This window comes from Serinus canaria, chromosome 1A (genome assembly GCF_022539315.1).
Source record: "Serinus canaria isolate serCan28SL12 chromosome 1A, serCan2020, whole genome shotgun sequence".
In the NCBI taxonomy this organism is placed as follows: Eukaryota; Metazoa; Chordata; class Aves; order Passeriformes; family Fringillidae; genus Serinus; species Serinus canaria.
Window position 1 is genome coordinate 13,732,768 of NC_066314.1, and position 23,605 is coordinate 13,756,372.

Sequence of the window (23,605 nt, forward strand, 5' to 3'; positions counted from 1 at the left end):
ACCAAGCTATTACATAACTGAAGCTGCCCGATCAAAGAACCATATAAAAATTCTGCCATTAGGTTCTACTAGGTCATTGTGATGGTATCTGCTGACTCAGCCTTTTCTTACTGAGGTAAATCAAATTAGGATGGTCTAAAAATAGCATAATTCATGATATGAATACTTTGTCATGTCTTCTTTGAAGGTATTGAATTATTTCAGCTGAGCAGCTGTGAAGTTTTGGAAGAGGATAATGCTCTGTGCAGGTCTCTGTGGATGACTTATTTCCTGGCAGCCGAGTGAGCCTTTGGGACCTGCTCCCTCACATCTCTTGAACTGCTAGAAACTCAGTTCTGATAAATGGTTTATCTAGAAAAATCCATCCAGCTTACCAAGAAGCTCTGTATTCTTTTTGTGGCTTTGTCCTTGTGGGGTCAGGTGGTGTGCCTTCTTGAGCAACCTTAGCTAGACTGTACCACTGGTTTTTGGCTACATGTCTATGGCTGTACCTATCATAGGAAATTTTATGTGCCTGAGACTATTTACTAGTACTGAATGGCCAGCATTCATACTATTTTCCAGGATTTCTCTGGGCTGTCTAGGAAGCTTTTTTTCAGCTTTCCATATGGGGTGGCCATATACAGATGGCCAATTGAGAATAGTCCTTGGCCTATGGTGGTTTCCAAATCATATTTAAAAATTATTAGCTATTGGCCTGTGCAAAAACTCCACAAGGGCTATTCTAAAATGAATTCTATACAGTACAGATGATTGTATCCCAGTGCCCAGAAACACCCACTGGCATTTTAATTTACCAAGCAGCATAGAAGAAACCTACAGTTTTTCTGTAATCTCTTCTTGATTTGTTTTTCTTCAAGCTTTGAGCTGAGACGGATGAGTTTTTTATTTATCGCTCTTCCAGTTTGTTTTGTGATATGTGAAGCCTTTATTTTTTCCCTATAACTATTGTCAGTTTTAGTCTTGCTCTATTTTTAGAGGTAAAATTTTAGCTGAAACTGGAATCTGTGCCATAATGACAGGAAATAAATTTCTCATTGATTCCTGACTTTTCTTGGAAGGGGAAAAAAAAATAATCTCTGCCCTGTTATTTATTCTGTTTCTCCTCAATTTGAGTCACTGCAGGAGGCAAGTGAATTTCTCTTCTAGCACTCAAGAGATAACTTCTTTCCTGGGAGCAACAAGTTTTCTTTTCCTTTGCTCTTTATTCCCAAGAGCATCTTCTGTGAGGAGATTGAGGTGAAGTGTGGGATGTCTGTAGGAAGGAGGACAGAGCCAGCCATCATTGCAGCAAGCCACAAATGGCCATTGGAAGAGGGAATGAGTACAAATAGCTTTAGGAGATACACAAGTCACTGTGTGAGGAGAAAACTTGATTGAGAGGCAGAATGGCTGCAGAAGAGAGGCTGCCATGTTGGCTAGGAGTAGAAGCTCTGGTGAGTGGAGTTCTGATGTCTGGGGGACTGTTTAGTTAATTACTGAGGGTGGACGCCTACATGGTGATGTGAAAGCTCCTGCAGCAGGATTAAAATAATGATATATTGTATTTCAGAGAGTCAGCAGTAACAGCCGTGTCATAAGGGCAGGATTGACTTGGGACAGGAGGGATTGAAAGTGGAGATAGGCACAAACCCAATATATAACATATATATTACTAATACAACTTTAACTGAAATATTACTAATTTTAGAAATCTGCTTTATGGCTTCTTAACTTTGTGCCTGGCAATTTCAAGAGGCAAATAGCTAAGATGCAAATTAATCAGTATTTTCTAATTGTAGTCTCCTGTTTGTTTAGTGCTTCTTGGTAGCCACACGTAAGGTGACAATAACTCAAGACTAACACTTCCCAATCCCCCACCTTATTTTCTACCTCTTACAACAGCAGAAGCAACTGAATCAGCAAAGCTACCAAGAGTGCCTGTGTTACACAGTATTGATTCATTCTCTGAGCACCCATTCATTTGGGCATGGAGTAAGGCACGGTAGGGTGTGTGGAGGGGGAGTAATGATTTAATTAGAGACCAGGCATTCAGAGCAAGGAGTGTGGCACTGACATAATCTTAATTCTGAAATTTATATGATACATACTTGCCTTGAGCCATGGGTTAATGAGTAAGCTTTGTTAGTTTTGTGTGTCTTGCTGTCATCTACTTGCATGGACTACCTGTCCCTTTACTTATTTTCCCTTATATCCTCACTCAGTAAATGTTAACTTACTGCCAAGGATGCCAAGGAGAGGTAGATTTGAACACAAGAAAGCTGTTACATGTCTCTTTTAGAATTTCAAAACAGTTCAGACATTCATCTTTACAAGATTTTAATCTCAGTCTGAGGTAGGATTCATATTTTGTGCTTTCTGGGTATGTCACAGATTCCACTGTGATATTGAGGCTCTAATTCAGCAATGGTATTTACTTGTCTAGACCTGTGTCTGGAATCTGGGCCAGTGGATCTCAGAGGACTGGGCTTCACAGCTAACACTCATGCATGAAGCTCTTGTAGAGAACTGTGACTCTTCACAGTAAATAGCTGTGAAGCTATTTTGTTTTGTGTCCAGAAAGTATGTAGCAGGGTGGAAATGTGCTCCATGAGAACATTCATATCCTTTAGGCCAACAGACTTCTTCTGAAGAAAGACGGGACTTGAGACAGGATTTTGTATCCTCTGTAGCTGCTGGATCAGGCCTCTGCCATTTCCATATCCCACACTGTGGCAGAGGGAGCTTTCAGAAGAGCACATGGTGAGTTTTACATGGCAAGGACTGTACCACAGGCACAGAAGGCAGTTTGCAGAGTGGAGACATCTGTGTGCCCAGGTCTCCTGCCCCACCTCAATCTGGCTGAAACGCATTACAATGCCCAAGAAGCTTAGATGTCTCTCCAAAGAGCCTAAAGGCTGTTTAGATGTGTAAGAGAGATCAAAAGAGAAGGGGAAGAAACACAGCCTTAAAATTAATTTTATTGTTGAGTGGTGTAAAAAAGATGGTTCCTGGTTTACCAGCTTTCTATTTATTAAAAGAATGTATTTAATATATTTTAGAGATGGAATGTCAAAAAAGCTTTCTTATATAAAGATGTATCAGTTATTTAGAAAAAGCCTGAACTGTTAATATAGGGAAAATGTGAGCTTGTGGGATGTGGGGTAGACAGCTGATATTACAATAAGCTGTCTAGTCATTTAATATTTGAATCTCAGTATTACTTTCAAGATTATTTTCCTCAAGGTACTTATTTAAATAATATTTTCAAATTGGGAATATGTAAAGGTCATTAAGCATGTTAGTTTGATCATTAGGCACAGAAAATTTTGAGTTAAATTCCATGGGATTCACTTTTCTACTTCCCTTTAAAGCTAAGTTTGCTTACAGAGAGTAATAGTTTCCAGTTCACGCTGAAGAAGATACTGGGCATTTTTCAGAGTAATATCTGTCTTCAAACAGTACCTACAGCTGGCAAAGACTTTACTGAGAGGCAAACTGTTACTTCGTGGAAAAGGCAAATCTCAAACTGATGTGCCAACGACATCTGCAGACTAAGTCTGTCATGATACCAAGTACAAAGATGGTTTAACTTCCTTTTTTTATTGTGTTACCTTTGTAGGCCTTGTAGGCCTGTGGGAACAACAATCCAGCATTCCCCCTAGTGGCCACTAACCAAACAGGGAACCAGTTCGCTTTAACGTGTGTTTTTTTTTTTCTTTCTTATTTTCATGCAGTGCTATGTTAGCATCCCTGAAAGGCATAACTGTCACAGATACCAAATTAAGGCAAAGGGTCTGAGATAGGATTTAAGACACTTTCTCATTTCTGGAATGATGTTTTGACATTATTCCATCAGGCTAAGAAAGTAGTGCATTTGTTGGAAAAATCCCAACAGTTGCAAAATATAATAACTGTCCTCAGTTTCTAAAATATTGTCTACTTCTGAATTGTGCATGTACTTGCCTTGTATCACATCATGCATAGTAATTAATATATTTTGTGATGAAGATGTGGTGTCTGGAGGAGTCATGTCTCTCTGATCTCCTGCAGTTAATGGGTAAAAGTGGGAAAATGTTTTAATAGTAATGTTTAAGTAAACCACACTGTTATTTTGGCAATAAATGTATGGGAAACACTACTGGACGGATAAACCTGCATGGATCTAATTTATTTTCTCCTCCTAACCCCAAGTTGTATTTTGGGCCTATGCTCCCACCAGTGCTTTCTCAATGAAAGAGCGGCGAGGGCCGAGGCCAGCGCGGAGGCCGAGCGCATCTGCTGACTCACTCCCTGACCTTTGGCAACCTCCTTTGCCCTCGGCGGCGCCGCCGTGGCTCGGGCCCAGCGCGGCCCGTTCCGCACAGCGCTGCCGAGGCCGGGCCGGGGCGGCAGGGCTGTGCGGGGCCGTGCGGGCCGCGCGGGGCGGGGGGCGCGGGCGGGCAGCGGCCGGGCCGGGTACACGTGTCCCGCGCCGCTTGTTTACTATCGCCGGGGCCGCGCGGGGCATCCTGGGGGCTGTCGTCTTATCGCCGACCCGTGGGCAGGCGCGGGCGGCCGTGGTGACTACAGCTCCCAGAGTGCTTCTGGGCGCGCTGGCCGAGGCATCGGCCAATCGAAGCCCCGGATGGGGGTGATTGATGTACGTGGCGGTGCAATCCGCTGTGCAGGAGAGGCAAAACATGCCCGCCCTCCGGGAGGAGTACTGACAGGCAGGCCAGCCAGCCAATAGAAAGCGGGTGCCAATTGAGCAACGTCGCCTCTGGCCATTCAGCGGCCGAGTAGTGCCTGTAGGAGGCGGGACCCGCCGAGAGAACGGGGCGGGGGGTGCAGCCGAGGGGAGCTCGGTAATGGCGACGGGTTCGGTAAGTGCTACAAAGTTTCGAGCTGCCGCTTTTGGGGGCTGCGAGGCTCCCGTGGGGGACGGGAGGGGTTCGGTAGGTCAGACGGCAGTGGTAGCGGCCGCAGGTCGGGCCGAGGAGGTCGCGGGGTCCAGTCTTTTGACGGCGACGGGAACATCAGACATTGTTTACTGTGCGCCTTCCCTGACCGGCCCCGCGGAGCCGCCACCCTGCCGCACCGCTGGGTTGAAACTCACGGGGTGTGCTGGCCCGCTTTGTGCCCTCTCAAACCATGAAAACAAGCGGCAGAGGGGTTTTTCCCCCACCTTGTTTTCCCCGGGGAGCGGCTGCCCGTCCCGGTGTCTCAGAGCGAGGGCGCCGTGCCCGCGGCGGGAGCAGCGGCTGTGCGGGACGGGGAGTGTTCGGGGTGCCCGTGGGTGCGGGCGAGCCCCGCGGGGGGAGCGGCGGCCGGGCCGCGGGGGGGCCCCCCCGGGCCGGTGTTACGCAGTTCGAATGAATGGGGCCGAGCGCGCGTGCGCCGTGCGGCCGCGGGTGTAAACAAGGTCACGTGACGGGCGGGGGGAGCCCCTGAGGGGCTGCGGGTGAGGGGGGCTCGGGGGGCGCCTCCCGGGGGACCCTGAGGGCTCATCCCGGGGCTCCCTCGGCCCCCAGCCGCCCGGGGAACGCCGTCCTCAGGGGCCCGTGGTGCTGCCGGGGCGGCGGGGGCAGCGCGGCCCGCCCTGCGTCAGCGAACAGGCCGCCCGGGCTTCGAAAACATGGTGAATCACGCTCTGCCTCGGCTGCGCGCTCTGGCACGGCCGCGGATGTGCAGCGAGGATTCCTGATCAAAGCTGCTGCGCCAGGAAAAGTCCCTGGTGTAAATCCAGTCTTGCCAGTATGTTGTGTTTTGCTTGGAGAAGCAGTTCTCCAAATTAAACTCCGTCCAGCTTGTTGCTCAGGCGTAGACCTGGCCTGAAACTTCGTCAGTAGGTTGAGGGAAGAAAGGCAAATAGCAGAAGGAAAAAAGCCACGGGAAGCACTTCCACCCAGGCATTCCTGCGCAGTGCGGTTTGGGTGGATGCTGCCCAGTTCCTGCTGAACCCTTTCTCAGCCACGGTCTTTATTTACTTTTCTCCCAAGTTTATTTTTGTCCCTCAGAAATAGACGTTGTTCAATTAATGAAGTCTTTGTTACTGTTGCCATTTGTTTTAGCATGACAAATTCACTTACTTTAAAGCACAAAGTAATAATTTCATTTAGACTCCAAAGAGAGCCGCAGTAATTACAGTCCTGTGAAGCATGGTTCTAGACAACATCTGACACAACAAATTTTCAACATAAAGTTGAATTTTAAAAAAATCTGTACAAGCTCGTTAATGACCAATCCCCTTCATGTTCAAACCACTGAAAGGCTGAGGAGAAGAGAAGGACATGATGTCCAAAGCAGGCTTTAATCAAGTAGAATAAAAAATTTGAAAAGTAAAGTTGGGCACTTTGTTTTTCTTTGTAATTCTCTTTCATTGTAATTCATTTGTTAGAGGATTTTTTGGCTTTTGTACCCAGATGACTTTGGTTTGGAGAAATTCTTGTGACTTGGAGGAATAATTCATTTCTCAAACAAGTATCTTTCTTGTCAGACTAGCATTTTGTATCTGTACCTTATCTCTGACCTTCAGAGTGTTGGGATACTAGGACATGGGCTTTCAAGTCTTGGCACCTGGCAGGAAGGAAGGAGAAGGTAACATTCTAGAAATAAGTTTGCTTCTTCATTTTGGAAGGAAAATGGGAAAGGAAGAGAGGAAAAAATAGAGGGAAAAATAAAACAAACAACAGGGCAGAAGGAGGGAAAGGAAAGACGTAGATAAGCCAGAAAAACAAGGAGTGGCTTTTCAGAGTTGGTTAGTTGGAGATAATCTTCAAGGTCCTGACCTGCATCACTGAGGTCTAGTTTTTCTGTTCAGAAATAATTGAGCTATCTGCTCTTGTGGTGTTCTGTAATTTTACTGTCCCTCATGGATGACGGGTATAAATTTTGTTAAAGATGTTTTCTGCAGGTGAAAATAATGTCACTGATAGTTTGAGTTGAATATTCTCATTTCTGTGATCTTTCTTCTCCACCTTAAAATCAGAATAAGCTGATATAGCTTTGTAGTAGTGCCGTTTGAGTAGAATCAGACATCTTTTTATGTTTAGCATGCAAGTTTATATAAATTTTGCATATATTTGAAAGATTAGGAGATCAGAAGGGTAGAAATTTTCCAGTCAAAACCCTCCTGGATGTGGTCCTGTGCAACCTGCTGTAGGTGAACATGCTTTAGGGTAGAGGGGGGCTGGACTAGATGACTTCCAGAGGTCCCTTCCAACCCAGTCATTCTATGATATGAAAATATTGTACTCGTTTAAGCTATTGTTGGTATTTCTCTAATGTAGCTTACTTAGTGCACATACATATGGTAGACTTCTCAGGTTTTCTTTCTTACAAGCTGTCTTCTGCTCTTTTGGGAGAGCCTCATTATTGTTTTTTCAAGGACACTTCGTTAAAGTACAAGCTAATCATGTTATGGTAGCTTTGATTCATCCTCATCTTAAAAAAAAAAGTAGATAACCAAATTACTAAAGGTTGGAATAACATTGTTTACCAGGTTTTAGAGACAGTGGTTGTGTAGAATAAGCACACAGTTCTCTGCTGAAGATGATCTAACATAGTGGGTTTGGTATAAACATTACTTTACTAGGATTTGGGGAAATGAAACTGAAGTGAGATCTTCCAGTAGAGGTATCTTTATTTTTCCATTTGCAACACAGTGAAAGATGTTAGGAGTTCAGTGTGTTTGAGATTCTTCCTGGAGGCCAGAGATGGGAAGGGTAGTGGAAAAGGCTTCTGCAGAGACCTTTAGGTGCTAAAAGGGCAGCTGGGGAAAATGTGGGTCTGATCCTAAATGGCAGAGGAGGCCTGATCTCACAAGGTTGAGGAAAGCATTTTTGCTTTGATCTTCATTTTCCAGGCCTGTTCCCAGGTTCCTTAAGTCCCTGGGTGTAGCAACTTGCCTCTGAGAGAGCAAGACACTTCTTTGTCTGTGGTAGACGTGGAGCAAGTGAGGGGCAGGCCAGTTCTGTGAGGCATCTGTGCATGAGGCAGTGGGACCAGGTGGGATCCCTCCAGGACAGTGTCAGTTGTGAGTCACAGAATGTTTTGGGTTTGAAGGGACCTTAAAGTCACCTAGTTCCAAGCCCCCTGCTGTGGGCAGGGGCGTATTGTGAGGATGGTCTCCAAAAAGCATTGGATTTGGTGGCAGAATGGCTCCCAATAACTGGAAGAAAGAAAATGCTTCAAGGAGGAGAATGTCGGGTAACTACAGACTAGTCAGCCTTAGACTTCAGGTATTTTATGGGGCAGATTCTCCTGACAGCCATGTTCACCCTCTTTGTAAGGCAAGAAGTTGTCTGGAATAGCCAGGACAGATGAACCAAAATCAGATCTTGTCTGACCCATCTGGTTGTCTTTTGTGATGGGCTGAGTGGCTTAGGGTACCAAGTGAATGTTGTTTATCTTGGCTTGAGTGACGGTTGAGGTAACTCCAGGCTCTTGAAGGCAGTGGGCACAGGCCGTGGGAAGTGCAAACCTGCATGAGGAACAGCTTTTTTACAGCAAGAGTGGTTACTGGAACAGGGGAAGTGCCAGTGAGTCTCCATTTTTCAAGATACTAGAAACTCAAGTGGCCAGGGCCTCAGGTAGCTTCTTGACTTCAGAGTTAGCTCTGTTTTCTGTAAGGATTGTACAGAATTGTGTCTAGACACCCTTAAAATATGCTGTGATATTCAACAGACTAATGAGGATTTAGGGCCCTGGTAATCAAGTACTATATCAGATGCAACTTAAAGCAGTTCACATGTATAGAAATTTCTAAGCTCTGTCTTTCTAAAGTCAGATACTTTGGAGCATCCTAACATGGTGTGGGAAGTGAAGACAAATCAGATGCCTAATGCAGTTCAGAAAGTCCTTCTGGTAGTGGACAAGAGAACTTCGGGGATGAACGAGTCACTGGAGTTGCTGAAGTGTAATGAAAACCTGCCCTCTTCTCCTGGATATGCATCCTGTGATGAGCACATGGAACTTGGTAAATAACAAGATTTTTTTCAGAGGAAACTGAATTCTGAAGTTTGTTTCAGATTTCCTATACTGAAATTACTGGAAGCTGATTGAATGAAATTGCTGATTTTTAACTTGGGTAGGGCAGAGAATTGTGACATCTGAAGGTACTTGCAGTCACTTTTCCCTTCAACCTATTTCCAGTTCTGACACACTGGCCTGTTGACTCAAATATGTTCTTGAACTCCGAGCCACAAATTTCTGCTTCTAATCCCCAGAGGAGCAGGGTTTTTGGCACAAGAAAAACAAACAGAAAGCTCAAGAGCTCCTCCTAAAGGAATCATGTTGCTTTAGATCTGCAAATAAAAATTCTGGGATAGAGGAAAATTATTTCAGTTCTTACGGACTGGAGAAAAACAGCACATACCTTAGAAAGTATCAATATAATCTGTAAAATATTAACACATTTCATTTAAATTACGGAGTGATTAAGAATGATGATACTTAGTTACGTGACAGCACACAGCACAGACTTCTGTTAACAAGCTGTGGTCTTTTCTGTTACTTTGTATGGGATAGGAAAGGTGTATATTGTTGATGGGAATTCACCCTACCAGGCTGTATACCCAGCTTTCATGATTTATTTAATCTGAGTTATTTAACTTTGGTCCCTGGTGGAAACCTTTTACCTTGAACATGGTTCAAAATAAATGGTCTGATGTTGAATTTTTTTAGTGTCATACCTTCAAGGACAGATTAATTTAGTTGTCTATTGTGGAATGTTTTTGTATTTTAGTGAAGCATGTTGTTTTTGAATAATACAGCAGTATAGTTCTGTGTAAACTGGTCAATCTAGTAAAAACTTTAAAATCAGAGCTAAATTTTATTTAGTTACCTTATTTTTTTCTTAAATTTCTTGTGTGAGTATATAATCGACTAGAGATGTTACTGTTTCTGTGTCCATTTTTATGAACTGAGTTTGTGAAATGTTGGTAGTTGTCATATGAGAAAATAAAATTACTTTATTGTGGTTGCTTTTTTTTTTCACCAAATTTGCAAGATTTGGTGTCAAATTGAGTAGACAGCAAAGAATTGAGTATAATTATGGTAATTTGTGCATTTTTTTGTAGATGATCTTCCTGAATTACAGGCTGTGCAGACAGATTCTACTCCACCTGCACTTTTTCAGCTTGGTGCTGATGTTTCACATCAGGAATGTTCAAGGCCTTCATGGAGCCAACATACCTCAAACAGCAATCCAGAAAATGCTTATTCTTGTGAGAATGGGGTGAACTGGTTGACAGAATTAGCAAATATAGCCACAAGTCCTCAGAGTCCTTTGATGCAGTGCGCTTTTTATAACAGGTACTGACACTCATTTCAGTTTTGAACTGTAGAGATTTATAATCCTGTCTCTAAAATATTTCCTTCACTCTTTACACCCTCTCACTTTGAACTGGAGCCCTATTGTTTGGTCTTTTTATTCTCAGTGAAAGTATGCACAGAACTCATCGCAGAGCCTTGTGCAAAAGCTGCTTAGTTTCCAGCCGTGAATGACATAGGATGATGTAAAGACATTACCTGTCCACAGCAGGCTCACAAATTATGGACATTTACCTCATGTGAAGTAGCAGATAAAAACTAAGAGGAATTTCTTACATTAAATTCTTAAAGCTTTCTAGTGCACTGACTTCAGATTTGTTGGTTTTTATAAACAGCTAGTTGGAAATCTAATGCAATGTGTATTTTAGTGATAACTGTCTCAGGTTTGTGATCTTTAAATTCTGTAAGGATGTGAGAAGCAAGTATGGGATCTTGGAAATTTCTGGGCTTCACTTTTTATTGTACAGCTTTTCTTAGGTTTTTAATCAGAAAATTTGTAAAAACTTCAGCATTGTGCTAAGGAGATGCCACTGTGGAAGTAACACTGTCATTTGGGTGCTATATAGAATCTATGCAGGAGTTATGCTAAATATTCTCTTTGCCTGAGCTTGTGCCCTTTAATCATCCTGTTGGAATACTAGTGTGTGGGAGGTTTGTTTGGTGTTCAGCTCATGCAAACAGAAATATTTGCAATAAAAGCATTTTAGAGTAATGGCAGCAAAGTCCCATGTTATCTTAATCTGAGATATTTTAAAATACATGTTTCTGTTGTAGATCATCTCCTGTTCGCATAATAGCAACAAGCAAAAGTTTACATTCCTATGCACGTCCTCCACCAGGATCTTCAAACAGTGATCCTAACTTCTCCAAGAATGATGTAGATGAAACACCAGTCAGACACGAAAGGGTGAGTTCTTCTGAAACATTTTAAAATAAACATGTATGAGCAATGAGTTAAGATTTTTTACAAGGGAAACTAGCTTAAAAAAATCTGTTCAGTGTTAATACTTCTGCTATTTAAGCTAGATTTTCTGTTACTTTTCTTTTTACCACACAGGGTAGGCTTGTAGTGCTACTTAGTATTTTTTATGATGAGATCACTTTCTAAGAAAGCTCTGCTTCTATTGTGATTCCTTCTAAAGCAAGCTTTAAAAAACTGTTATCTCTTTTGATGCCTCAAAAGGAAATATGGATCCCTCTCATTTGAGATGCACAAAACCTGTCAGTCCTGTGTCTCCTTTTCCCATACTCTAATTGGTATCTGAAATTTGTCTGTTAATAACAGTGAATTTTCCCCAGGGAGTTATCTACAACTGCCTTGAGCCTACAGCTTTCCAGTAACTGGACCACAGAGTAATGTGCTTTAAATGACTCTGTAGATGACTAAGGAATGATGAGGTGTAAAATGCTTACAAATGAGCATAAGATAATCTATTGAGATGAAATGAATCTCAGAGAATGAAACCCAAAAATGTCAGGATGCATCTCAGAAAAGGAGATGAAAACAATCCATTCACATTTATTGTATTCCTTTAATCTTTGTCTTCATGTTACATTCCTATTAGTATTTAAGGCAAAATAATGCCACAAGTGCACATTAGAGACTGTCTTAAGAGATAAAAGACCAGCCCTAAAATGCTCTGCAGTAGAATAACAACACCATTTTGTTGGTTTTTTTTTTTAATAGGCAAATAGTGAATCAGAATCTGGCATTTTCTGCATGTCATCACTTTCAGATGATGATGATTTAGGATGGTGCCATTCCTGGCCCTCAACTGTCTGGCATTGTTTTCTAAAAGGTAAAATAACATGTGTCATGAAATAAGTATTTGTTTTATCTTGTAGTCTTTTTTTTCTTGTAGCACAGACTTTTTCACCTAACACTAATGTTCTTTTTTCCTTGAAAATATCTATTAGGCTCTCGCTTGTGCTTTCATAAAGGACGCAATAAAGAATGGCAAGATGTTGAAGAGTTTGCAAGATCTGAAAGCTGTGGAAAAGAGGAAAACCTCCCAGTCAGTCCTTACAAGGTAGTTGTTAGTTCTAACAAACTCATTGCAATACCTGTAGCAAATACTTTGTTTCTTACATTACCCCTGTGCCTTTAATTACTGTCTCAGGAAAATAGGTTGACATTAATGTTGTTTAGAGCTGATCACTATGCTGTTTGTGGATCTCGCAGCAAGGCACTTGAACTGAATTAATTTATGTATGTTTTGAATGTATGTCAGCTTTATTAATTTCTGGCTAGATAGAAAGGCAAATTAGAATATTGTTATTTTTTAATACAGTGTATGATGATGAGTATACACCTACAGTATGCACAGGTATATGCTTTTCTTGGGGGAAATTTTTTGAACTGTATGTGTGTTAACAGGACTATGGTTCCAATGGTTTGAAGTTGATTTCTCATGAAGAAAGCATTTCCTGTGGTGAGTCAGTGCTGAAGCTGACTTTTGATCCTGGCACAGTGGAGGATGGCTTACTTACTGTAGAATGCAGACTCGATCATCCATTTTATGTTAAAAATAAAGGTATGAAATACCTCAAGTACACTTGGTTGCATATTAAAATATTCTCAGAAAGTGACTGCAGATTTTGTTGGCATCCCATACTGTTCATAAAAGTGATAAAAGTTGTGGTGTAGAAACAATTTACTATCTTTGTAAAGAAATCTGGGATATGAACAAACAAAAAAACCTGTAAAGCCATAAAGCTCCTGGAATACTGCCTATCTCATAAGAAAAGATTTCATTGAGTATATCAATGGAGCTCTGGAAAGCAGAAAGACTGGGGTGGGGGGAGACAGGAAAACTGCAAATAAGGGAGGCTTTTCTCACTTGCTAAAAATGGAACTTCTGATGGTAAAAGTCTCCAGGATTTGATTCCTTTTTTTGCTAGAATGAGATTTTATTTGAGATAAAAACAAACTGTTTGCAATAAGAATTCCCTAAGTAAGAGTTTCTGATTTTTCTTTTGTGTGAAAGAAACTACATCAGAACATTTTTATAAAATTATGTGATTTCAAGATATAGGATTGCTCCAATAAAGAACTGGAGAGATTGTCTGGCCGTTTGTCTAATTTAACTCTTTACCACTTCAGGTTGGTCATCTTTTTATCCAAGCTTGACTGTGGTACAGCATGGCATTCCATGCTGTGAAATGCATCTTGGAGATCTGTGTCTACCTCCTGGACACCCTGATGCCATTAACTTTGATGATTCAGGTGTTTTTGATACATTTAAAAGGTAATTTTTGGATAAAGTGGCCTCAGTGGTTCTTGTATTTAATGAGTAGGCACCTTAAGTCTGGAAGAATTTGAAGCATTATATAGAGGAGAGAGAGAATAGTTTTGGCAATACGAGATAAATGATAGGGAAAAATTAATACTCAGTACTAGGAAAGTTGTGTTATCATGTGCTCTGCTAAACTGCAAAGTAGTGCCTTGGAGTGAAATAACTTTTTAGCCTCTTTTTATGATAGTTTAAAGCAGATTAGATAAAGCAGTAAAAATATATATATATTGTCTTTATAAATTCTCCAGGTAAAGTGGATTATGTTTGAAAAACCTAGTACAATTTTCTGACAATAGTATGTCTGCCAGCTGTTATCTCATGCTTCATAGGCAACAATACATCTGAATTATCTGAGTAGTTTCTTAGTGGTAAATGCATGGGCAGTGGCTCTGGAATGCAGTATGTTCATAATCTTACTATTTTTGTGTATTCTGTTTTTTGGCATTCTTTTTCTTAGATCAAACTTACTTCAGAGTTTGATTCACCTTGGGGTTTACTTGAGCTAGAACTTCAACCAGATTACCTTCAGAGGTTCTGTTCAACATAAATTACTCCGAATCTAAGGAAATAATAAAGATTTTTCTATACTATTTTGAGATTTTTAGGTTTAGTAAAATCCATCTTTTCCTATGATGTTAGTGTCTTTTTAGCATCTGTTTTTAATCTAGTTGCACTTCAGTTTTTTACAACAGAAAAAAAAGAATTTAGGATGCTTTTTTGCAGGTCAAGCCCTGGTAGCTCTTGTATGATTTCAGTCTAGCATAGAACAAGTTCAGATTACTTGGCTTCACTCATTTGCTGTCTGGGTGTTTTTCTTAACTCCTGGTTACTCCAAGTTAGCTGTTAGAATCATGGTAACTACATCTCACTGAAATATCTGGATTTCTGGCTCCTTACTAATTTGCAGCCCAGCTGACTTCAAATTCCTTGTCTTTCTGGGCAGAAGGGAGGGACTGAGTAAGGAGCATGCAGCAGCTGCAGCTGTGATAACAGGACAGAAGAACTAAAAACAAAATTCTGTTCCTGTGTTATGGGAAGGAGATTAGGAATAGGAAGGGTGCTGGCCTGTTGTAGAACAGAGGTCCTTTCTCCTTATCTTGTGATAGCCTGCAAGATGGTCAGCATTATCCCTTCTTTGCAGCTTTACTTTCCTGATGAGGGATGGTGGAGGCCACTCATTGGGCTCCACTCTTCTGTGTGGTTCTGTCCCACAGAGGAGCTCCCTTTGCAGAGAGGGGCTGGACTGCCACATACAATATTTCCTTGCTAGTAGTTCTACTTGGTGTTCACAAAAAAGCTACTCAAAGCCCTTATTTTGGCCATAAATCCTGCAACTATAGCCACACTGAGCAATAGGTAAGAGGAGCCTTAGCATATATACCTTCTATGTTTATCTTGTGGTTTAGATTTATGATTGAGTAGCCCCTTTCCAAAAGTGTTTTTCCCACTTGGAGAGGGTAACAGTCTGTGGAGTAAAAGTACTTCTTTAGTGATTAGAAGTTAATTGCTGATTGTTGTTGGTCAGCTAAAAATTGCAAGAGTTTGTCGTATTAGGTTGAATTTTATGAAAACCAGTCCATACGCTGTTCAAATACCTCGAGGAGGAATGTCGCGGTTTTGTCACTAGAGGGCAGGCGTTTGTCGGCACAGCATCAAATAGTGCCAAGTCACGGGGCTCTGCGCAGGGCTATAACCTCACTGGAAGGTTTGTGTGTAAAATAGTCTGTATTCAACTGCCCAAAGAAGGAATTTGTACAGAAGTTAATATAATATAATTGATTTTAATCTAGTGGTTTCATATTTGCCGTTAGTGCAAGTGAACTCTTTGCATTTCTTTCCTTTCTGTACCTGTCAATCACTGATCAGGTTTGATTTATGGTAAAAACAGAAGCAGAAAGAAAAAAGTGTGTTTAAAAAGAGAATGAAGTTTTAAGACACAGTAGCATTAACAGATACATAGCAGAACATGGAAAGTTGTAGTCATCATCACACTGAAGAAAATACTAACTTGCCTGCCAAAGTCTTGTAGTTTTTTGTTTTTCACACTGACATCCACATCGAGCACAAATCATTATGTCACACAAAAAAGGATAAAATACTAGAATTGTAGTAAAACCGAAGAGTGAACAGACATTTAGAGGTTTTACATGAGAACTACTGGATGGCTTTATGATCTGTCTTTCCCCTGCAGTTACGATTTTACCCCGATGGACTCCTCTGCAGTGTATGTGCTCAGCAGCATGGCTCGCCAGCGTCGCGCTTCACTGTCCTGTGGGGGAGCAAACAATCAAGATGCTGAGAGATCAGAATGCAGTAGTAAAAACTGTGCCTCTGCTGCATCGTCACATCTTTCCTCCAATCCTTTGTACAGCAAAGCTGGCAAAAGCCACAGCTCAGGGACTGCAAGTACTGTGAGTGCCACTTCTCCAAACAAGTGCAAAAGACCAATGAATGCCTTCATGCTTTTTGCCAAAAAATACAGAGTTGAATACACTCAGATGTATCCAGGGAAAGACAACAGGTAATGATACAAACTGTAGTTTTGCTGTTACTGGTGAGTTAGAAGAATATCTGTGTCCCACTTTACGATTTAAATAGGCTAAATGTTGCATTTAAAAAAAAATGTGTGTATTGTTTTAAGTATAAATTTTGAAAGATGCTATTGTAGAGGGTGGTTTATGGGTGGACTGTGAATATTTTCAGTACTCGTTGAACTCGATACAAACCATTTTTGGCAAACTTACCTTCTGATAAAACACTGGGGTAAAGCAACTGATCCGTGTGTGTGTGCACTGGCAAAGGCACAAATACAGAGCCGTTGTTGTTTACAGTGATGAGGTGCTCTGCTTGTGTGCTGTAATGGAAAAAAGGGAGTTTCTGGTTCTCCTAATTAAATCTTGACATATTATTGCAAATTGGTCCTGAAGTGACAAGCATTCATTTCCAGTCTGTATATCCTGTTGAAGAGTGGAGTACTGATCAGTTAGGATATCTCAAAGATCAGCATCCAGACAGCACATTGCCAAATTTTTCTTGCCTTAAAGGCATTCAACAATCTGTTGAAACTTGCAGGAAGAATTGTATGACTGTGTTTTGGGGATGTTTGTTAGTTTGTGCTTTTGTTCTTAATCTCTAGCATATTTGCTTTTAACCATTTTTAAATTAAGATTTCCATTAATTCCATATTTTAAGTAACATTTGGTGCTAATTGTGCATATGTAAATAGAAACCGAAACACACAAACATGGACTGATCTTACAATTAGATTTTTTACTGTATGTAGTTTTATAAATACTGTTACTGTAAAAATTGCATTGTGACATAAAAATTCTTGAACTAAATCTGGTAAAAATTAAGGCTGGCAGAGCTTTGAAAGTAGTTTTACTATTTTATAATGTTCTAATAAGGAGGCTGTAACTGGTGCTGAAATACAAAATCGTGCCAAACAAATCCCAGCCAGTCTTGCGTGTCCTGACAATGATGTTGTGTAATGTTTATAGTAAGTTCAGTGAAGCAGATCTGCTGCCTTCACACTGATTGCAACAATCGAAGAGAAATGGAACAGAATGTCAGCCAGTAAAGTTTATGATGGTTATAAATTTAGTTGAAAATGCTGATTTCAAATGGATGCAGTGAACTGGAGCTGTGGCTGCATGGATGTGAAAATGAATTGAATATTTCAGTGAGCAAGCAGGACAGTGAGCAGGTTTACCTTGAAGGAAAGAGATGACAAAGTTACAAGTATGGTTCAAAAAACACTGCTCACTTTCCTGCTTGGGAGGCAGTGCAGTTTTTGGCTGCAGTTACATGGCATCTATGAAACACAGGGTGGCAGAAATAGCATTAGTGATAATTGATACAGGCATTCAGCTACTGTCACTCAAGTGTTGCTGAGGCATTCATTAATTTAGGTGCTGGGAGGCAACTCTCATGTTTTTCAAATGTAAGTTTGTGTCATTTTCAGATTACTGTGTAGATCTTACAACATAGAAGCCACTTCTATACAGTGGAGTTCTTGTGCTTACTGCTGTTATTTCCTTATAGGAGTAAGAAAGTATAGAACTTGAGGTATTCTGAGGTAAATGGCCTGTTCTGAGACAAAACAGCTCAAGGCATGTCAGCAAGACAGTGAGCTTGTAGACATTTAAAGCACAAGTCAAGAGTCACACAATCCTTAAATGGACTGCACGATCATGTTTGAAAAGCTGGTGTTAGGGCTGCACTTGTTTATTTTCTGCATACTCTTCACTGTAACACTGTTACTGCAGTTGAACTTGGTTGAGTGTTCAGAAATTCTTTGAGTAGTGGACCTTCTAGAGGTGAGGGAAATTACATTTTCATTTAAAAGATTTCATGGTGCATCTTTATTTGGGAAGGTAATGGCTTTTACAGCAGACCTGCTCTCTCTGGGTCACCGTGTTCTTTCCTGAGGGTGTGAGTGATCCAGTACAAGCTGGTGACCCAGAGCAGGCATGTTTCTGGTGATAAGCCTCTGGATACTGTCAGAAGATGAAAAATCTGTTAATTAAACTGGGTATGTTTGCTTCTGATGACAGACCAAAGATACTGGTTCTCAATTTGGATAGAAAAACAGAAATTCCACTGCCAAAGAGACAGGCTGTGCAAATGGGTTTGATGGTAATGGGATGGGAAACTCCCTGGAGGAGTTTGCTCTAAGGAGTCATCAGAGCACAGGGCAGTGCAGGCTCAAGGGCTGTATTGGGCACTTTGGGATGTGGCACCTGAGCACTCTGCAGCTCACAGAAACCTGAACAGCACCACACAGCCTTGCAAGAGTCAAATCCATTTTTTTCTGTTGTGCAGAACAGCATTCAGGATTGCTGTGTGTGCCATGTTATGGAAACAGCTGATGACACTCTAATTGCCTTGATTCTCTTTGAGTATCTTTGCTGCCAGCAAGGGACTTCATTAGCAGGAGAAAGAAAAGGACTTAGTTGAGTCCACTTTTTTCTTAGAGCCAGTCACAGAACTCTCATTGCTGTAATCTGAAGCCAAAGTACAAACCACTTTGTAGCTTGAACAGTCATTGATAAAAGAGCTGTTGTTTAGAGATTTTCATTCAGCTAAAAGACGGAGTTAAAGCTTTAATGGGATATTGATCCAACATTTGGGAGTGAAGTTAAGCAATATGGCAGGCTAGTACAGGGAAATGTTGTCAAAAGACCTAGAGTTTGTAAGGAAAGGAATTAATTCAGTTTCTGGAAATGGTGATAGATGTATGAGAACAAATGGTTCCATCTGCACAGGAATTGGAACTTATCAGTATGTTCCACCCAGGATGAATTAAAGGTGGAAGAAGCTACAGATATTGATTAAATAGACATGGGGACATGCAGTTAATCAAATATTTGGCTGAGGTCATATTCAGTTCATTGCTCTAATTATTAGAGAAGATATTTTCAGCAAATCTGTCATATGATCTTCTAGTATGAAAGTAGAGCAAAACAAATGTGAGTTACCATTTGGTGATGATTTTTGTAACATCTCTGTTTTGCTGGTTTATGCCAGTTGCTGTATGTACACCCTTTGAAATGTTAAAATGTGCATTGACCCATGCTCAGCTAATACAGAAGTCTCAGCTGTTTAACTACTAAAAGAACTATGAAAAGATAATCACAAATATGATTATTTCAATTTTTAACATGTAGCTGATTCCTCCCTGGTGTGTTAATTCCACATTTAACTCACATCTTTTTTAAAGTGCTCAGATAAAAACAAAAAAAATATCCTGGTATGTCTTCACTGTCCTGACTGTACTGTAAACATTTATCTTGCAGAGCCATAAGTGTGATACTTGGCGACAGGTGGAAGAAAATGAAAAATGAGGAAAGAAGGATGTACACACTAGAAGCCAAGGCCTTGGCAGAGGAGCAGAAGCGTTTAAATCCTGACTGTTGGAAAAGAAAACGAACGAATTCTGTATGTTTGTGAAGCAGTCTTTTTCATCATGCTGTTACATGTGTTCAGATGGGTGGCTACAGTGTGTTTCGTTCAGAATAAGCTGCTTTCTTAGTAGCTGAAACCTTCATTTACTCCTCTGTGTTGTGTAACCTGCTTTTGGCAGTTTGGCAGGAGACAGATCAGGAGAGGGTCTGTCTGAGTATTTTATGAGAGTACTGAGGATTCTGTTGTACTGAAAGTTAGTGTGCTTGTGAAATGCAAAGGAAGGGCACATGGTCTTCTGCTTTGAAGTGAGTGCATAAAGTTGTACCTGAACTTTTTTATCTTCCGTAAAAGCTTTTCCTTTACCTTTTTCTAGTTTTCTTATTGATCATTTATATCAGCATATACAAAGATATTGAAGGAGCAAAATAATTTTTCCCCGTGAATCCCTTTCATTTATTAGTCTGTTCAACTGTAAAATAAATACAGTAGATAACACTACTTCTGTAGGAAAAGAAATTGTTTTCCACTTTGTAGAAAGCCATCAATATAAGAGTCTGCAGCAATGTATTAGGAGGTGGGGGATGTATTAAGAAAGAGAAAGGCTTTAAAGCTGAAACATCATGTAAAGCAAACATCAAAAAAAAGAGATTCTGCTTGTTCAACTAGAAAAGTAGATTGGAAGGAAAGATCCACTGAGGTGCACAGAGTGCTTGCCAAGTTCTTCCATTTAATGGCTGGGTAGGAGCTTGGTGTGGACTTCATCTACATGGCTGGTGAAACCATCCAAGTGGTGCAATATTTCATCCTCAAGTTACCCCTTTCCTTTGATGTGCAAATGAGGCTTTTTTCTCAAGAGCATATGCAAGTGTTGCCTTAAGACTGAATAAGAAATGCTCCAACACTGAGTTGCTTCTTTCTGCTGCACATACTTTGTGCAGTTTCCAGTCCCTTGTTGCAGAAGGTTCCACCAAATCCCAGCTGCTAGGAACAAGCTGTTTTTCTGTTCACTGCATTCTATTCTAATCAACAGTGACAGCTTCTGTTACATTTCCTTGTGGGTTTAGTTAAAATAATATTATTTACTTATTCTGCTCTTACACTACAGCAGTTTTGAGCTTTGGCTGGTGAGATCACAGGCTCACTTGTGAGCCTCAAGCAACTCGGAGGGGTGTTTGTGTGTAGCTGAGTAGTGGTGGGTTTGCCTCAGTAAGGCTTTCTTGTCCTGCCTTGTAGTAGGATTTTCATTGTCCCTACAGTCTTCAGTCCAAGAGAACAGGATCTGTAGAACCCATTACCTCAGTGTTACAGCAGGAAATACCCTTTATAATTGTTCCAGTTCAGTGAACTGAGCTGTTTGCAGTCTGGAAACCTTACTCTGTAATGACAGTGGGCTCCAGGCTGTGACATAGAAGTCCTGATGGTCTTTTGATGATCAGGGAATAAAACTGTCTGCTTTGGCCTTTTTGTTTTCTTCTGAATAACTGACCAATGATTAGAAATACTTGTGGCTTTGAAAACAAGTGTTGGGCCCTTTGCTTGGTAATCACTAACCTGGTTTTCTCTTCTCTTTTCTCAGGGCTCACAACAGCATTAAGCCAGAATTTTCCTGTTAACTCTGTATTTACAAAATGGCTGTTGCTTGATGGCGAGAAGATGCAAGATCAAGGTCTTACTATTTGTTGTGACTATGTGTGACCATAAAATACTGGCACCATCGTGGAAATGATCTGAGTGCAGATTTGCTTTTTACAATAGAACATTAAGTAAGCTAAAAACTATCAGCATTTTAAACCAAATTGCCTTATTTTTCTTCCAAACTTCATTATGTATCAGGTAATATAGGCTTGAAAATGGATATCCTGTGGTGCTAAAGTACTTTAGAAAGAGGCGAAGGAGATATGTATAAATGTTTATTTTTAAAGAAAATGTACAAAAAGGGGAATTTTAAAATATGTAACAGCTGTTTATATACATTGATTCTTATTGCTGATTAATATGTATTGCACAACTGTATTATTAATTGCGATTCTGGGGCCTGGGATTTTCTGAAATGGCAAAGTGTATTATCAGCTTCCAGCTTCCCAGCCTGCCCTGCTGCCAGCAAGTTACCAGAACGTGGGAATGGAGGGTGTGGTGTGATGTAGCAAGGGAGCTGCTGCTTGGGATGCCACTTAGAAAACTTGTAGCCACAAGGGAGATATTTTTGCATCAGCTGGCACTAGTTAGAGCTGTCATTTTGTGGTGGAAACAATGGCCCGGACAGGATGAAACAAATAAATAGCGTTATCTCAAGAAAAGTGGTGCTGTTAATATCATCACCATCATAGTTATAACTCTGTGTTTTGTCTTTGCCACATATTCTACAATATTTTATTTTGCCATAAGACATCTTTATGGTGGGGGCAAACTTTGCACTTAACTATATGTGCAACACTTGCACTTTACTTTTTTTTCTCCTCCAACTGTCTAAAATTAGAGCAGCTGCGTTAGGATTACAATTGCTTCTGCTGTGAACATTTACAATCATGGCTTTTCCTGTACTAAACAGCTGTGCGTTGGGTTTTTTTTAAGAATCACAACTGTAAATTTCAGTTTAAGACACGTCTCCATGATGTTGCCCCTAAGATTTTTGCACACTATATTCTTGTATATTATTTCAAATAAATTCATTAAAATTTGGTGTTGTGTATTTTATAAAGTGAAGAAGACTAATCATGAAGTCAGCCCTGCAGCAATGAGCACATTCTGCATGGAAGTTTTTACATGAACCCATCCAAAGTATATTTTAATGCTTTGCCATTAGGAAGCTAGTGAAGAAATTCAAATACTATTTTCAGGATTGGATAGTTTATGTTCTTTATTACAGTTTAAGCAAGAAGAGTTGAAATCAATATAAATTATTTCTAAGCAAACAGCAGTGCAATAGAGAAGCATTTAGGTTAGTTATAAATATGTTTCCCTGTGTTAAAATTAGTGATTTTTAGATGGAAACTGATGATTCAAACATTTCAAAAGTACAATTTTCTGAATACGACTAAAATGTATTCAACTGTTTAAAACTCTACTTGTAGGAAAAGAGCTGCTTCCTTATTTTGAGATATTCAGCAATTGCACTGTAATATTTGAGTTCTAATTTAATACTTTTCTAAATTCACAAGGAATGCTTAAGAATGTTTCAATTAGATGTAGACTTAAAGCACATAAAAGCTGTACAATTTCCTTATATTATTTCTGTATAAGTAAGTTCCTGTAATGTGAACATAAAGCAAGAAGACAGAAGTTTCAGACATGAAGTGGGTAAACCTTTCATTGTAAAGCTGATGTACTTGGGGATAATTTACATGAACAGTGAGTACCTATGTGGCACCAAAGCCCCCAGCTGTGTTACCATCCATTCCCTGGTGTGAGAGCGTTGTCCAGGTGTGTTCACTGAAGGGTTGACATGGCCTTCTGCAGCAGCTGAACCATTATGGGATAGACTGGTGCAAACTCCTTTCCCTCTCTTGTTCTCACTGATTGAACATAAGCTTCCAGTGCACCACTAAAAAAAGAAAAAAGTAAAGTAGCTAAAGCAATTAAGTACTGTAAATTCAGGATCTGCAACAGAAATTAATTGCCTTCTTCCCTCCTGCAAAATTTTCCTCAGATGGTCCTACTTGTCTGAGGAAGGAAGTGAACAAGGAAGGCCTTGCAAAGCTCTGTATAATTGTTCCACTATCTTCATCTCCTTTCTTGCATGTTTGAGGAGCAAACGAGTTAACATTTAAATAAGAAGCAGCATGTTGCAGATGGCTTGAAATGACAGCTCTGACGCACAGACTCGGGCTCAGTGCTGCACTGGTAACCTTTAGAAAGGGAGAGAATAATCTCCAGCTGCTGCAGACGCTGAGTGCAACTTCCAGCATGAGAGGTGGGGCACTGGTGAACACCCACCATGCCCTGAGGTGATTCCTGGCACAGCCTTTGCAACTCCCACCTTGGCCCTCAGAAACGCTGCACTAACCCCAGAGAGGGCTTTGGCAAGGCACGGCCTGGCTCTCTTACACACTGTCACAGGATGTCACACATGGAGTCGTCATGTGGGAACTCCACAAATAAACATTGCAAAG

At 40.7% G+C, this 23,605-nt stretch overlaps 2 protein-coding genes across 4 annotated transcripts in view; one reads left to right on the forward strand and one right to left on the reverse strand.

The window, feature by feature from the left end:
- The first annotated feature begins 4,678 nt into the window (after positions 1 to 4,678).
- HBP1 (HMG-box transcription factor 1) lies at positions 4,679 to 22,174 on the forward strand. Of its 2 annotated transcripts, none has more exons than XM_030237725.2 (11): positions 4,679 to 4,844; positions 8,746 to 8,938; positions 10,041 to 10,275; positions 11,068 to 11,200; positions 11,981 to 12,092; positions 12,211 to 12,323; positions 12,671 to 12,827; positions 13,397 to 13,541; positions 15,781 to 16,110; positions 19,388 to 19,529; positions 21,073 to 22,174. In XM_030237725.2, the coding sequence occupies exons 1-11, from the start codon at positions 4,830 to 4,832 to the stop codon at positions 21,088 to 21,090; spliced, it is 1,593 nt and encodes a 530-aa protein (XP_030093585.1). In that variant the 5' UTR covers positions 4,679 to 4,829; the 3' UTR covers positions 21,091 to 22,174. The 2 variants fall into 2 exon arrangements, with proteins under 2 accessions (XP_030093585.1, XP_030093586.1); XM_030237726.2 differs by having other exon boundaries at positions 4,709 to 4,844; positions 8,750 to 8,938.
- The window catches only part of COG5 (component of oligomeric golgi complex 5), a 174,166-nt gene continuing 172,140 nt past the window's right edge, over positions 21,580 to 23,605 (reverse strand). For both annotated transcript variants that reach the window (XM_050970033.1, XM_030237724.2), the window contains one exon: positions 21,580 to 23,037. In XM_050970033.1, coding sequence (XP_050825990.1) covers positions 22,834 to 23,037 — 204 coding nt within the window. In that variant the 3' untranslated portion in view covers positions 21,580 to 22,833. The remainder of the gene's footprint in view (positions 23,038 to 23,605) is intronic.

Excerpts from the sequence above, each read along its gene's own strand:
- HBP1 (XM_030237725.2), top strand. Across the intron at positions 12,828-13,396 it reads ATTTTATGTTAAAAATAAAG|GTTGGTCATCTTTTTATCCA; the intron begins GTATGAAATACC and ends TTACCACTTCAG. Across the intron at positions 13,542-15,780 it reads GTTTTTGATACATTTAAAAG|TTACGATTTTACCCCGATGG; the intron begins GTAATTTTTGGA and ends TTTCCCCTGCAG.